We start from the raw sequence: 15765 nt of genomic DNA, 5'->3' as shown, positions 1-15765 counted from the left end.
ACAAAAAAAAAAACCTTGACAGGTTGTAATCACGGAGACATCCAATTTGAACAGGCCAAACCTCTACCTCTAACAATCATGTGCACAATGAATCATGCATGTAAACCTTTTCGATCAAAAGAAAGCCAAGGTCAGTCATAGTGCGAGTATTTAATGTGCAACACGTTGACAACACGTCTGAATCACGTTCACAAGCATCAAGCGCGCCGTCATTCCTGCCGGAACACCGCGTCCGCACCGTGACATCGGAGGTGATACCTCCCGTTTTTTTGTTTTGTTTTGTCAAGCATGATGTCATGGCGACCGATCTCAAATATTCTGCGTAAGGAGAAAAGTGAGAGGGAAAATGTTAGACGCAGGTCACATTAAGTTCCAAGTGGACATTTTGTCTTACCAGAAGCACCAGCGTCTTCTTCCTCCGCTGAGACAACTTGGGTGAAAGTTGCATCAGTGGGTGAACCGAGTCGGACTGCGGGAGAAAACGCAACCAATTACGATTGATAATCACAATAATCACACATTCTCATCCATGACTAGATCGGTCTGCTCACCATGTTCTCCTCCGGGTCAGCAGAGGTCCTCGCTTTTGAATAATGAAACAGGAACTAAGGAAGAGAAAATGATTTTTTTTTTCTTTTTCTTTTTTTAAATTCAGCCCCCGAGCCAGTTAGTCTCAGCAATGTGGACTTTGGTAGACATGGCAATCATGAGTAGACCCGCAAAAAAGTCTCAAGAAGCCATGCCCAAAAGTCGTCCGTTTTTTGGTTTGAAGCAGCCATTTTAGGGTGATATGAGTAATTCACAGTTCATTTTTTCGCCCCTGAAAAATTCTGCCCCAAAGTCGATTTGACTCGACAACATGAATTTTGGTAGACATGTCCATCATGAGTACCCTAAAAAAAGTCTCAAGAAACCATGCCCAACACAAAAGACAGGAAGTCAACCATTTTGGTTTGAAGATCATGTGTTTTTTTCTTGGGGGCCTTCAAAAATTGGGAAAATTCTACCTCGCAGCCTAGTTTTATTAATTATTTATAGTTTTATTATATTATTAATAGAAAATTTAATAAAAATAAAATGTAAATTAAATTATTATTATTAATAATAATAATAAGAATAATAATAAAATTTAACAAATAAATATTATATTATTAATAGTTTTATTTATTAATTATTAATAGTTTTATTTATCAACATGAGATTTGGAGAAAGTCCCAAGATCTCATGTACAAAAACACACCAAAAGGAGACCATTTCGGTTTGAAGTGGATTTATATTATATTGAGCATTTTCATGTTAGCAACCAAGCAGGATGTAAAATTGGAATAACTTACCCGTTTGAAAAGATTTTGGACATGCTGCTGCTGTGAAGAAATGTGATTTATGTTACTTTGTGTCGGAGCACACGATGCATTCAAGTAACGAACCTCGTTGTCGTCTGCCCATGAGACTTGAGCTGGTTCATCTCCTCGAACCTACAACCAAACCACCAACACGTAACAAGTCAACTGTATATCAATACTTCAGTTAAAGAGAAAAAGAAGGATATATAGTGAAAAATAAGTAAATATATTGTCCAATCATCACCGTTCTGAACAGAAGTCCATCTTCCAGTCTACGGAAATGAGTAGCATCTGAATAAAAATCAAATGCAATTACATTTTTATATAGTTTATTAAAAGAATGTGTATTATATCTTTGGAATTATACCCTAATAATTCAGTACTGTTTATACACTTGATGATTTTTTATTTATATAAATTAAGTGCTATCCCTTTGCAGGCTAAATTGTGCTAAAATGAATGCAAAACTATATCCCTAACTTTTATTTTAATAAATGCATTCACATTTTAACAAATAAATTAAGGATAACTATAAAAAAAATAATAAAATAAAATGAAAAACTGGCTTTCAGGCTATTAATTTTTAAATTATAAAATTCAAATTTTTATTTAAGTTTTAGGGTTATTTATTTATGTTTATAAGAAAATACTGAAAAAAATACAACAAAATATGTCATCCAAACTAATTCAGTTTTTTTTTTTTACATCTGACAAAATTCTAATCTTTTTAAATTATCAAACTGCATTTTTTAAAAGTAAATGACATTATAAGATTCAAGCATTTTTTTTTTTTATTTAATTAAATGCATAATATTACAAAATATAACTAAAACAAACCAAATTCAATTTAAAAGATTTTGGTCCTATTCTATTTTGGTATTATTTAAAAAATAAAAAATAAAATTAAATATAAAAATACAATTATTTTATTGCTGGCATATATCTGTATAGTGTTGAAAAATTAATTAAAAACAAAACAAAACTTTATTTTAAGGTCTAAATGTTCAAGCCATCATTTTCTATTCTTACTGCTAAATGAAAGCCAACTTTGGCTCCATATCTGATCCAAAAGGACATTCATTACCTGTGGTTCGCCAACATCCGCAGCAGAGCAAACAAAAAAGTGCAAGTTGTCTCACGTGGGGAACATTCATGTCTCCAATGTAAAAGTCCTTTGTTCCTTCCCTTTGCTGGAATTTTCCAAAGTTGTCCGTCTGATTGGTACGCTCCCCTCTGGATTCTCTCGCTTTGCGTGTGTGTGTGTGGTTACTCCTCCATCCCCCTTTTTAGAGGCTCGGCTATCTTCCACTATGATGACTAGATGACTGGACACGCCCCTTTCTGGGAAATTATGCTGCTCGACTGACGACATTTGATCAAGATGGACGTCACAACAGGTAAAATGCGTATGTGTCACGCATCGCAATAACAGAAATTTAATCGCAAAGCACACCCCCAGATATTTACGATAAACAATTCTTCCCGTAGGATGTGAGCTGGATTTAGTGTCATTTGGATGCACTGGTGCCATATTGCTAATATTTTTTGAAAACTCTGGTTGGACTTTTGTATTTCATGGCAAATCATCAAACTTGGCTGCCAAGCTCCGCCCACATGCACTGACCAAAACTAAAATATTTTGTAATATTATGTCAACAACCTTGGCTAGCAACCAGTCCAGGGTGTCCCCTGCCTACTGCCCAGAGCCAGCTGAGATAGGCGCCAGCACCCCCCGCGACGCTTGTGAGGAATAAGCGGTCAAGAAAATGGATGGATGTCAACAACCTGTCTTAGATACAATGTTCAAATTTGGTAACAATTAGTCAAAATCTCTAGTGTTTTTTTTTTGAAAGACTAGAAATGGTTAAAATGGATGCTTTAAGCCAAAATGGCTGACCTCCTGTAGGCTTCTTCAGACTATTTTGTGGGTCTACTGAATTTCATGTTTCTAAATGAAACTGGCTTCAGGGGCAGAATTTTCAAAACACTTTCAAGAACTCCTTGAATTGACAAAAATCATCTGAAAAAGCTTATTGTTTTCAAACAAGATGGCAAAGTTACTGTTTCTCACGATAGACATTTTTACCAACTTTCATGTTACAAACAGTGTCTTGTGGGCTGAATTTTCAAAATATTCATAGGACACCTTTAGATGACTAAAATGACCCTTAAAATGTCTGCTTCAAAGCAAAATGGCCGACTTGTTGTCTCTATCCAGGTATGCCTTCTTGAGACTTTTTTTTTTCTTTTTCTGGATCTATTCACAAATCAGACATGCTTGCCTAATTCCATGTTGCTAGGTTAAGCTAGCTTTAGCGGCTGAATTTTTCAAAACATTTCCATGTACCTCTGGAACTGGCCAAATTCTCCGAAATAATAGCACCTTCAAGCTAGGTTAAGCTAGCTTTAGCGACTGTATTTTTCAAAACATTTCCACGTACCTCTGGAACTGGCCAAATTCTCCAAAATAATAACACCTTCAAACCAAAATGGCCGACAAGCTAAGCATGCCGGATTTAGTTTCAATTAGACACACAGATGCTGCATGCTATTATTTTCTAACACTCTGGGTGACCTTGACCAAACTTGGCAATTACATACGGTCCACCTTCTCCGCCCTGGCGGAAAGGTCGCACATTCGTCGTCATTGTCAGGACAAACACAATTAAAAGCTTTAATGCCAGCTTTCCATCTGGCTAAATACACCTTTGTCTGCGCCATGCCAAACATACACAGACACATTGTTTGTTTTGCTTAAATCCCATGTGGAAAAAAATGTGATTAAAGGGATGAGATCCATCACATGTATGTTTGCGTTTTTTATGTGTGTCATTAACTTTTTTTTTACAGTGTGTTCTTATTGGAGGTGCAAATCAATAGCGAAGTGCGTGTATCACGTAAAAACGTAACCACGTAGATGCCTGGACATGTTTAACAACCTCACATTGAGCACTCGTCGTAATAATATCGCTATGTCTTCAGTACTTCTTTTCTGGCTTTGTGCAAATTTTACATTCATGGTGGCGCCCCCTGGTGAATCAAATGCTAAATTCCAATGCAATAAGGCTGCTAACTTTTAATTCCTCACTACCAATAACGGCGACATGTTCTGTTAATGTTCCTCAAACATTGCATCGATGACTGCAAATCACGACGGCGAACAAAAATACAGATCGATGGCCACGTTTTTTTGTTTTTTTTTAAGCGGTCCCCGAGTGCGACTGCATGACGGAAAGGCGGCCAAGTGCGCTGACTTATGGTGTTAATAAGCCAGAGGGCATCGACGTGTGGCTAAAGTTGGCGCTTGATAGACGTCGTAAAAAATGCTCGGCGACCCTGAGTACTTTACGACAACATGAAGACAACAATTAAAGCTAAAATAACGTGGCCCATGCGCCCCCTTTTTCATTGAATCATCTAAATGAGCGTTAAATTATTCGTAGACGCAATTTAGTGTCACACAATTTGAATGTCTTATTGATTGTCTCATTTTTGATACAAGGCCTGTCTTAAAGCTTGTCTGATGTTTGACTCGTCGGCTGTCTTACTGCTTTAAATCTCATTTTTTCTTGTGTCTCATTATTGACATGTGGGCTGTCTTGGTCACATTTTTGACACATCTAACGTTTAACTCAGGTTTCACCAATTCCCGTCCTCGAGGTCTGGAGTCCTGCAGGTTTGAGATGTTTCCACCTACCAACACACCTGTTACTAAAGATCAGGATCGTTATCAGACATTCGGATGAGCTGATTATATGAATCAGGTGTGCTAGTGGGCGGAAAACCTAAATAAAACCTGCAGGATTCCGGAATTGGAGGATGCTAACTTCATGTCTAATATTCAGATATTCTATAGTATTTTCTTTCTTACTGAGGTTTGACACGTGGACTGTCTGTCTCACTTTGTCTGATGTTTGACACGTGCCATTTTATTTATGTCTCATTCTTGACACACGGGTTATCATGTTTGTTTGTTTGTTTGTTTTATGAACATGGGAGGTCTTATGATGCATTCAGGTCGGAAGTCGGATTTTTCCCAGTTGACTTTTCCCAGTTCTGACCTCAAAGTGGTTGAGGCGAAAGTAAACAACCAAAATGGCGGATGTGATATATTGTTTTGGTCCTCAAAAGTCATTTTGACCTCCACCAAACTTGGCTTCTCACAATTTTGCTTCATTTATCCATCCAACCGCTTATTCCTCACAAGGGTCGCAGGCCTGGAGCCTATCCCAGCCGGCTTTGGGCAGTAGGCGGGGTACACCCTGAACTGGTTGCCTCTCAATCACAGTGCTTCATTTATTTACTGTATCTTCTTCCATGAGCTTTCGATACAGTTCAGTAGTTCGCCGTATAATTTCATGCAGGAGATCTCTTTCATTTTTCATCTTATTGCCTCTCAAGTTCACATGAACTTTTTATTGCTTACGTCTGATTTTAGACACATGGGCTGCTGTTTATGCCTCATTTTTTATATGCTATGTCTTGGCTTATCTAATTTTTGTATTTTAGATGAGTCTCGGCGGCACGGTAGTCGAGTGGTTAGCACGTCCGCTTCCTAGTTCTGAGGTCTCCGGTTCGAGTCCAGGCTCGGACCTTCCTGGGTGGAGTTTGCATGTTCTCCCCGTGCCCGCGTGGGTCTTCTCCGGGTACTCCGGTCTCCTCCCACATTCCAAAGACATGCATGGCAGGTTAATTGGGCGCTCCGAATTGTCCCTCGGTGTGCGTGTGCGTGTGAGTGTGGATGGTTGTTCGTCTCTGTGTGCCCTGCGATTGGTTGGCAACCAGTCCAGGGTGTCCCCCGCCTACTGCCCAGAGCCAGCTGAGATAGGCGCCAGCAGCCCCCGCGACCCTTGTGAGGAATAAGCGGTCAAGAAAATGGATGGTTGGATAGATTAGTCTCTTTTTTTGATACATGGGCCTTTTTATTGCTAATCTCTAATTGTTGACATCGCTTGTGTCAACTTCTTGCTCCAAATGACAAGTATACAAATGTTCACACTCTGCCGGTTTACTGTACAGTATATGAAGGATCAAAGCGAATTGCATTATAGTCTTCTCATAAGATTTTGATTCGATAACAAAAAAAATGCATTAAAACTTTATTTATTTATACACCAACTAACTTTTATTATCGCTAAACTAAATACTCTACTTTTGTATTCCCCGTTACGAGACACTCCATCAAAAATACTGAGTGAGAGGCACAAAATATTGGGATCTGTAAAATTGTGAAAAGTGCAACATTTTAGCTACGTGCAAAAAAATGTGAGGGCAACGATTTTCGGGAGCTGCAAAATGATGGCATGTGTGAACGTTTGTTAGACTTAGAAGCTCAAAATTTCGTGAGATCTCATCCCAAACTTGATGTTACTTGTTATATATGTACTGTACTGCACTGCACATTGCAGCACACATGTAAGGAGGTCATTCAGAGCAAAATCATCATAACCTAGTCACACTCGGATGTATTTTTCTTGACGTATACGTCAAGCTGCTGTAAAGGTCCTGGGTGACACGCTGGCCAATTAAAGATAATTTCTCGACAAATTCGCTGGGAACTGTTCTTGCCACACGACAGGCGGCGTGAACGGGTGACACGTGGGTGATTGGATGGGTGACAGTGAGGGCCTTTAACACGCCTCAAAGGTCACAAGCACAGCTCACGTCTTCATTTCGGGTGTATGGCTATTGACCATTGCAGTACCTTGTTTGCAGTCTTTCTTTATGGTGGAATTCATGACTCAGACACCAAAAATAAACTTAAATGCTCAAATAAGTGAATGACAACTATGTCATTTGTATTATTAATTGTGGGAATGCTGAAAAAAAGGGGGAAAGCGAGTATAAATTAAGAGGAACTGATATTTTCTCCAAAACAAAATATAGAACAAAACAAAAAGAACAATGTATTTTGAACTCACGGTGTCAGTTTATGGAACAATCTGGATTATAAAACAAAAATCATCTCAGTCTATCTGTAGTTTTAAAAACTTGACAAAAGCTCAATTGCTGGAAAAATACATATAGCACATGGACATGCTGCTGAATTGTTTTATGGGATTGTTATATTGAAAGCATCTTGACCGCTCGCTGTCATTTATTCTGTGTTGATTATTTTTGTTGTTGTTGTTCATCAGGGGTAGATAACATACTTTTTTTTCACTTCTTTCTGTCTCATTGTATTTCTGTTTTTAATGGACTAAAATAAAATTGAATTGAAATTGAATTGAGTTGTAGAACTCAGAGAGGGATACAATGTTGAAAATACTGTGAGGCAAAGCATTTTCAAAGCTACAAGAGGGTGAGCCTTATAATTTTTTGGGGGGGGGGGGGTACAAAATATAGGGAGCTGCAAAAATTCAGGAGGTTTCAACTTTATGTAAGATGTAAGTTTTGGGAGGCGTAATTTTTTTTTGAAGGGATACAATATTAAAAATGTTGGGAGGAAAATAATTTTAAAACCACAATGTTAGACTTCCCAGTTGTGAAATACTGGCATATGTAAAGTTATGGGGAGTGGTAAAATACTGGGAGAAGTTTGGGGACGTGAAAAAAAAAATACAAAAATTGTGAGCATGCGTAAAATGTGTGGTGGCTTAAAATTTGGGAGGTGGCACAAATTGTCAAGAATAAAAATAATCATAGATCCGTAATTCCGGAGAAGGCATGAAAATAAGGTGTAAAACTTTCAGAGCTGCAAATTTTGGAATGTAGTGTAAAATTCAGGGAGATGTAAAATGGTGAGGATTGAGGGCGGTAACAAGGGAGGGATTAAAGTCTTAAAAATTTGGTCAGGCAAACCATGTTCAAAGCCAGGAAATTTGGGGAGATGCAATATTTTGGGAGTAAAGTTGGCTGATGCAAATTTTGGAAGATGCACAATTATGGGTGGTGGCGTAAATTTTGAGGCCTACAAATATTGTGAGGAGTAACAGTTTCAGTGGCGCAAAATTTCCAAGCTGGGACCTCTCAAATGTGAGGCAAATGTGCTAACCACTACTCACTGTGCTGACCTGTGCACAATTTATTGGCTGGAGTCAAATCATTGGAAGCACAAATAATAGCAAGATTGTATAACTACACGTGACTGTGAATCCATTCAGTAAAAACACATGCACCTAGGCAGCTATTGACACACACATGCGCCGTCCTCTATCTCCGTGGGGAATTGAGTCATGAGGGAGCAGTCAACACGTGAACACACAGCATGCTATTAAGTTTCATAGTGGAAGATGTGGAATCAAAAAGGCTATTCTAGCATTTCAGAAGTTTTTCCACCATTATGACCTTTAACCTGTACAACTCCATTGGGAAAAATAATAAACATTTTGAATAAAAATGTCTGTGATAAGTAGTTGCACAAGTGTGCACACCCTCTTTCACTTGGGATGTTGCTGTATTCATAAATGACCACTCAAATTCCAAACTCATGGTAGATGGGAGTCAGTGCACAACTGTCTCAATGTAAAGTGTATCTGATCAAACACAAATAAAATTTCAGATCCTCCAGCAGGCTTTGCCTGACATTTTTGTCGTCAGATATCCACAGAAGCCTTCCACAGCTTCACGGGGATGTCAACCATCAAAGCACAAAATCATTTCTAAGGCATTAAATACACCATTGCACACAGTGAAGACATCAAGGAGAGAGAAAATTGGCACAACAGTGATATTACCAAGAACTGGACGTTCCTCCAAAATTGAGGAAAGGACAAAAGAAAACTGAGCAGGGAGGCTGCCAACCCAGACATTGAAGGAGCTGCAGGAATTCTGGCTGTTTAGTTCATCTGACAACTTTGACAAGTGACGATAATCTCCCATTTTCTGCAAATGTCTGCTTGGCAAGACGGAAGCCTTATTTTACAAAGACAAAAAAAAAAACAGCAGAGAAAGCCTACTAGAAGTCTAGAACAGCAACCTCATTTGGTGTTTAAAAAAAACAAAACAAAAAACTGGCAGGTGCTGACTCCCTTTTCACATGAGCTTTTATGTGCTTGGTTAAATCCGAACACTCCCAGTTATAGGGTGCGCATACTTGTGCAAGTCGAAAAGACTTCCTTTTTGGTGGAATTTTTATATTCACGGTACGTTAGGGCGATGGAGCGTTCTATGGACTTTTTGGGGAAGGGGGTGGATTCTGCGTCCTTCTCTTGTTTATTTATATTGTGCGAGGGGGCGTTTAGTGGGCTCCGGTCAACGTTAGTTAACGGTCATATAACTTTCTTTTTCTAAGTTGTACAATGATATGTGTAGTTACCTAAGTGGGTCGCGGTTTGCCTTGGAACTTTTGGTGTGTATTATGAGTGTGGGTACACGTCCCCTTGTACGAGGAAAAAAAAAGAAAGTACAACATGCTCTACAAAAGCAGCACTTGTCTTGTAACTCAGCTTATATAAACGCGTTACATAAAAACAATGAAGCAATGCCAATGCCCACTGAGAACGCTGCGTGTCGTCATTTTGGTTGATCCTCACAATGTGTTACTATGATGGAACGTTTGATGCGAACATGATGTGTTATACATATCTATAAATATGTATGCACGTACGTGTAATCGTGTGCCTAATTTGCGCAGCGGCGAGAGAAGAGTTATACAACAACACAAGCACGTTATATAAGTAGGACGTGTGGCCGGCCAATGAGGGAGCTCCTCTCACGTCACGTGAACCGTTTAGGCGAATGGGACTACGGCAAATTCCAGAAACAAACCCGAGCAGCTTTCGACTGGGTCGACGTCGTTAGCAGTCCTGGCTAACTTATCTGTGGAGAGTCGACAAGAAAACAACGACTTTTACATTTTTGTTTTGTTTTACCTATTAAGGAGGACATTTTGATAAGTTTCGAGTCATGTAGTCGTTCGAAAGTCTGGATTTACTGGTGGACGTCGCTTCGTGTGTGTGTGTGATTGGAACGGCTCGGTCGACGTTAGCTCGCCGTGTTAGCTATCTTGACTCATGTATTTTTTTAAACAATAACTGGAGGTGGGGGTGGTGTGGACATGTAAACTGCTTTACTGCACTATAATTTATTGCCAAACTTAGTTCTTTTTGTTTTTACGCTGCTGAGTGAGGTGGATATTAATTTAAGCTTCTTATGCGCCAAACCTCTGCTGACTTATTTTTTACGCGTGTAAAAAAACAAACAAAACAAAATGGGCACGCAAGAATCTGTTCTGTTGAATCCAGAATGAATCTGAATTCACTCCCAATGGCAAATACACGACCACATTCGGGTGTTTGGTTGGAGGGCAGAGAGCTGCGATTAGTCCTCTAACTTGTATTTGCGGTTTTATGGTTAAATAGAGTCTTTATTGTTTTGTTTTTTTACATTGATCATGGAGGTTGAGGTGCTGCTCCACCCGCTTTCCCACCCGTCCGCCCCGGGCATCTGCCCGGAGATGCTGGAGGTGGCGGCAGAAGCCAGCCGAGCCGGGGACTTCAGTTTGGCCGCCGAGATCTATAGCTCGCAGCTGGCCGACCTCCAACAGCCCGATCGGGGTTTGTGCCTGCGCAAGGCCGACTCTTTGATTCGCGCTGGGCGGATCTCCGAGGCGTTGGACTCCTACTGCGTGGCGGCCAGCCTGGGCAAGTTACGCCCGGAAGAGCTCCCGCTGCTGGTGGACAGCATCGCCCGGGGCCTCCGAGAGAAGGAGCCAGGCCTCCGCAGCACTGTTGGCGGGGTGGAAGACGAGGACGCCGATGGGGGAAGCACCGAAAACGACCCACTGGACTTGTTCTCCTGCGGCTTGTGCCGGTGCCTGCTCCATGAACCCTCCACGGTGGAGTGCGGGCACACCTTCTGCAGACGTTGCCTTCTGCCCGACTCGGTGACGGACTGCGTGCACTGCAAGCGAGCCCTGGCCCGCAAGGATGGCCTGCCGAATGGGCGCCGACTGAACGTGGTGCTCGGCGGCCTGCTGGACAAACTCTTCGCTACCGAGAGCCGAGCACGCCGGCTGTGGATCGACGGCGAGGTGCTTCGGCAGAGCCATAAGCTGACGGAGGCCCTGCAGAAGTACGACGAGGCGGTGGAATTAGGTAAGGAAAAAAATTAAACTTTTTAAATGTTTTAGATTTTTTTTGCAACAGGTGACCTACTTTCACCCAGCTCACTTCGTTGTGTCACCAGCTGATGGCGCGAGTGTGGACTGGCCTCATCATTACCAAATACGCTCACCTTAGCTTCATTTATAGTACAAAATTCTTCACATAATCATTAATGTAATGTCATCAATAGTTTTTCATTTCTTGAATTATTTATTTAACTTCAACAGAATGATTAAGACATGTTTGATTTGGGAAAAAAAAGTTTTTTTTATTACCATTTTAAAGCTCAGAACACTTTACATTTTTAGCACACAAAAATGTTTTTCTTAATAGCTTGTTTTGTAGGCGATTCATTCATTACAGTATAAAGCCATGCATAATTTAAAGTCAATTCTCCATTATTATTGTTGGGCATGATCAAGGATTATACCTGTCGGCCAATTTGTGAAGGAGAAAAAAAAATCATCAATATTCACAAATTCCAATATATTCTCAAAATGATGAAGGGTTTTTTTTTGTTTAAAACACTTATCACAGCCAGAGAGGTTCACAAGTTTAAAACACAGAATTACAATCACAAATCATCATATATTTCTTATCTGTTTTGGGTATTTTTTTCTCCCCGTCCTAATCCTAATTTTCATTATCATGATACTAGCCCTTTAATTGTCAGGTTAAACATTTCAAAGAGATTTTTTTTTTTTCCCAGGGGGCTGGGGCTTCTAGTGGTGATCAGAGTCTTCGTTCGAATCACAAAGTGCCTCACATGATGGGCAAAATATAGACTTGTCAACATATTACAGTTAATACAAAGAGAGAAAAAAAACACCGCACTCAAATCAAGTCTGTAAAAAATGTGTTTTAAAGATGTCTCCAGCAGTGACAGTAATATGCATTTCATTCATGCGTCATCATGAAGTAATACAATACTGTATTGCTGTGGCAACAGTCACACTTATTAAATATCATTATGCACCCAGGCGCTTACGTTGCGGCTTTTCTGCGTAATTGGATGCCTCGTATGTAAGACTTAGTTTTGTAAGTGCTAGCACGTTGGATAACATTCAGGTCACGGTTATGGAGATGATATGTAACCAAGCCGTGATGCATGGCGTGAGTCACACGTGGGCTCGATGACGGTCACTTTTGTCCAGGCGGAACAGGACAGTTTTCCGGTGACAGGACCCAAGTGATTTGAGAGGGGGGCAGTTTGTTCCTAAACGTTCACATAACCTTCAGAAAAAGGTTGTTATGTGATTATCCTTTTTTCGTTGGAGTTTTTTCTTTTATGCATCAAAGAAGGGTGACGAGGCACTCAAATTCACCTTTTTCAGACCAAGTACAAGTACTGAGTAACAATATTTGATCATGTTATGCTTCAAATATAATATTTTATTTTTTCATTATTAATTATTTGCACCATCACTGTCAATATGACATAGTTTCATGTTTTCAGAATTTAAAAAAAAATGACGCCATGGCTTACCAGTAGGGGTGAACAATTAATCAAATTCAAATCGAACAATTAGATCATTTTTAGCATGCAATTTGAATTAAAAAAACGGCCGACTTGAATGTATCTGAGCTTCCCATTTTCACTTAGGCCAAACATTTTCCACAAAACAAGGAAATGGGCGGAGTTAAGTTCAAATAAAATAGGACAAACAGCCATTTAACAGCTTTTATGTAAGTGCCGCAGATAAAATTCAGTTCCAATTGGGAAAAAGGCCGACTCTGAACTGAAGCCATTTTACGCACCCAAATGGCATAGCGTCTGTTTAGGACGCCGATTGACTGCCTGGCAAAAGGCACGGTGGTGGCTGGGAAGGAAGCAGTCGGGCTGGCCTTGGCAATGACTGCAGCGACATATGACGCCTCCTGTCATTATACTCGCGCCACATGCCAGCCGCAGACGTCGACAAGCATTCACCAAATGACAGTCTCCAGTTTGAGGATTGCAGGAAGCTTCTGTGTGCTTCGTTGAGCCATTTATGCAAACTGTTGTGCCGCATTATGGGGCTATGGAATCAACATCATTTAACAAACATTTCATTTCCATTCATATTTATGTAATAGAGAACACAAGGGCAGGGCCAATTGAATGTCAAAGTTTAGCCTCATTATTAAATTACATTTAGTAGTAATTTGGGGAAGAAAAAAATCTAAATTATCCTAAACTTTAGAATGGAAGTGTATGCAAACATGTTCCTTTAAAATGTATAGACATTTTTAATATCTACTATCATAAAATGAGGCTTGGTCGCACAATAGTTTTACGACATACACAGACTAAAAATAGTCAAACTTTGCTCCCTCGCTTATTGAGTGGTTGTTTTCACTTCCTGGACGGGACTTACTGGTACACCATAATACAGTGTGACTAATCTAGTTAGTGCTCAAACATTAATAAAACAAAACACTTGTTACTGTGTAATGTAGTATGATAGGGTCACTTTTGCCGCTGTTTTAGTTTGGCATCCACGTGACATCTCTTCATGTCACGTTTCAAGCGCCAGCTGGCCTACTTCTGCAGTCCACTTGACCTGACTTTCTCATTTGTGTGTGCAGCGCCATCTTCAGGCCGGCTACTGTGCCAGAGGGCTGAACTGCACATGGAGATGAACAACGTGACTCGGGCGGTGCAGGACGCTAGCAGCCTGTGTCAGATCAAACCTCTGTGGCCAAAGGTGAGAACGGACGCATGTTTAGTGGGGGAAACTCAATCACGCTATTCTGGGACACAAGAGCTCGACACGTGTGACGTGTACACAAAGATATTTTGCTGTTTGTCTGAATGTTAGCATGTAATGAAAGGGACGTAACATTTCTGATTCTGCAGTGACACATGGGTTCGTTCTTGTTTGCGCTTGTTTAATTATTTTTACATTTTCCACATTTTCTACTGTTTTTATTTTTTGTATTTGTTTTCTTTTTTCGTTTTGTATTTTTCCCATTTTAATTTAATATTTTCTATTTTGTTCATTTATTTATTTTTTTGTTGTTTTGCTGGGTTTTGTACTTCACTTATTTTAAACTTATTTTGTTTTAACGTATGTTTTATTTTTACTTGGTATTTTCCCATTCTTGTTTTTTTCTACTTAAGTTGGTGTAGTTACTAAGGGTGTCACGATTTCGATTTTTTATCGAAATCGATCGAAATTACGTCACGATTTCGAGCATCGAAATAGAAGAGAGGACACACGATTCGATGCCCCCCCCCGCGCCCGCCGCCACCGCCGCCACCGCCACCTCCCAGGAAAGCAAATGAGACGCAGCCATTCAGCTACTAGCTAACGGCACTTGTTAGCTGACTTCTCCTGCAGTCATGATGGCAAGCGCGGACAGACACAGCAATGGTGCTTCAAGCCGCTCCCGCTTCTCTCGTCACCAGTTTGGAAACATTTTGCGTTCCCGGTGAGTTATGTCGACAACGTTCACGTTGTCGATAAAAAGACCACAGTTGCAAGATATGCTATGTGCGCGTACTGTACTCGGCCACGGTGTTACGCCCGGCTCGTCAAGGGGAAGGGAAGTAACACAATAACAGAAAATATAGAGTAGATAAACACGGGTCGACTTTAACATCTGAGTAGTTTTAATTGAAATTTCAGGCAGGGGTTTGACAAGGGAGTGAAAGTGGAAGGTGAACAAATAATAACCGCATTTGACAGAACTGACAGAACGGAGGAGAAACAATAACTAATAGGGGTATAATACACGGATACACAATAGCGTCGCGCTGGCACAGTCGTCCAATCGGAGTGTCGCGCTGGCACAGTCGTCCAATCGGAGTGTCGCGCTGGCACAGTCGTCCAATCGGAGTGTCGCGCTGGCACAGTCCTCCAATCAGAGTGTCGCGCTGGCGCATTCAAACTGAATGGCCCGAGCCGCCAGCCGTAACAACGGGAAACACGACAAACATGACGGGACATTTACGCAGGCATCACAAAGATTTAGATTTATCAAATTCAACTAGAAGTGGGAAAACAACGGTCCAACCAACTATTTCATCCTCATTTACAGTGAAACTTCCACACACTTCAGCTCGCGCGAAACGCCAGATCCATAGGTCTATTTATAGCAGCAGACCTGCAGCCTTGGAAAACGCTGGATTCAAACATTTAATTAGTGTACTTGAACCACGCTACAGTATGCCCAGCAACTGTAAATGTTGGGATATAGTTTGTTCAGGCTGTATTTGTTCCATGACTTTGGATACAATATATTTTTTGTTGTTGTTGCACATTGCACATTATTTTAAGAGGAACGCACAGCACACTGTTGTAACCAAAAACAGTCAATAGATGGCAGGCACCCACTGTGACTTTTTGTTTTTGTTTTTTTATTTTTTATTTTACACTTCAGTAAGAACAAGA

The 15765-nt window shown here is 40.4% G+C and overlaps 2 protein-coding genes across 2 annotated transcripts in view; one reads left to right on the top strand and one right to left on the bottom strand.

Annotated features, from left to right (window-relative positions):
• Window positions 1-149: 149 nt before the first annotated feature.
• On the bottom strand, window positions 150-3038 carry nms (neuromedin S). Its single transcript, XM_077536568.1, has 7 exons — window positions 2428-3038; window positions 1588-1634; window positions 1428-1475; window positions 1335-1364; window positions 552-605; window positions 395-469; window positions 150-318 (listed from the first exon to the last, which is right to left on the bottom strand). The coding sequence occupies exons 1-7, from the start codon at window positions 2495-2497 to the stop codon at window positions 310-312; spliced, it is 333 nt and encodes a 110-aa protein (XP_077392694.1). The 5' UTR covers window positions 2498-3038; the 3' UTR covers window positions 150-309.
• A 6892-nt stretch (window positions 3039-9930) lies between these two features.
• The window catches only part of lonrf2 (LON peptidase N-terminal domain and ring finger 2), a 13899-nt gene continuing 8064 nt past the window's right edge, over window positions 9931-15765 (top strand). The window contains exons 1-2 of the mRNA XM_077536443.1: window positions 9931-11380; window positions 13958-14076. Of these exons, the coding sequence (XP_077392569.1) occupies window positions 10678-11380; window positions 13958-14076 (822 nt within the window). The 5' untranslated portion in view covers window positions 9931-10677. The remainder of the gene's footprint in view (window positions 11381-13957; window positions 14077-15765) is intronic.

This window comes from Festucalex cinctus, chromosome 11, assembly GCF_051991245.1.
Source record: "Festucalex cinctus isolate MCC-2025b chromosome 11, RoL_Fcin_1.0, whole genome shotgun sequence".
Classification (NCBI taxonomy): Eukaryota; Metazoa; Chordata; class Actinopteri; order Syngnathiformes; family Syngnathidae; genus Festucalex; species Festucalex cinctus.
Note: the sequence above shows the minus strand (reverse complement) of the source record. Positions and strands in the feature narration are given on the sequence as shown.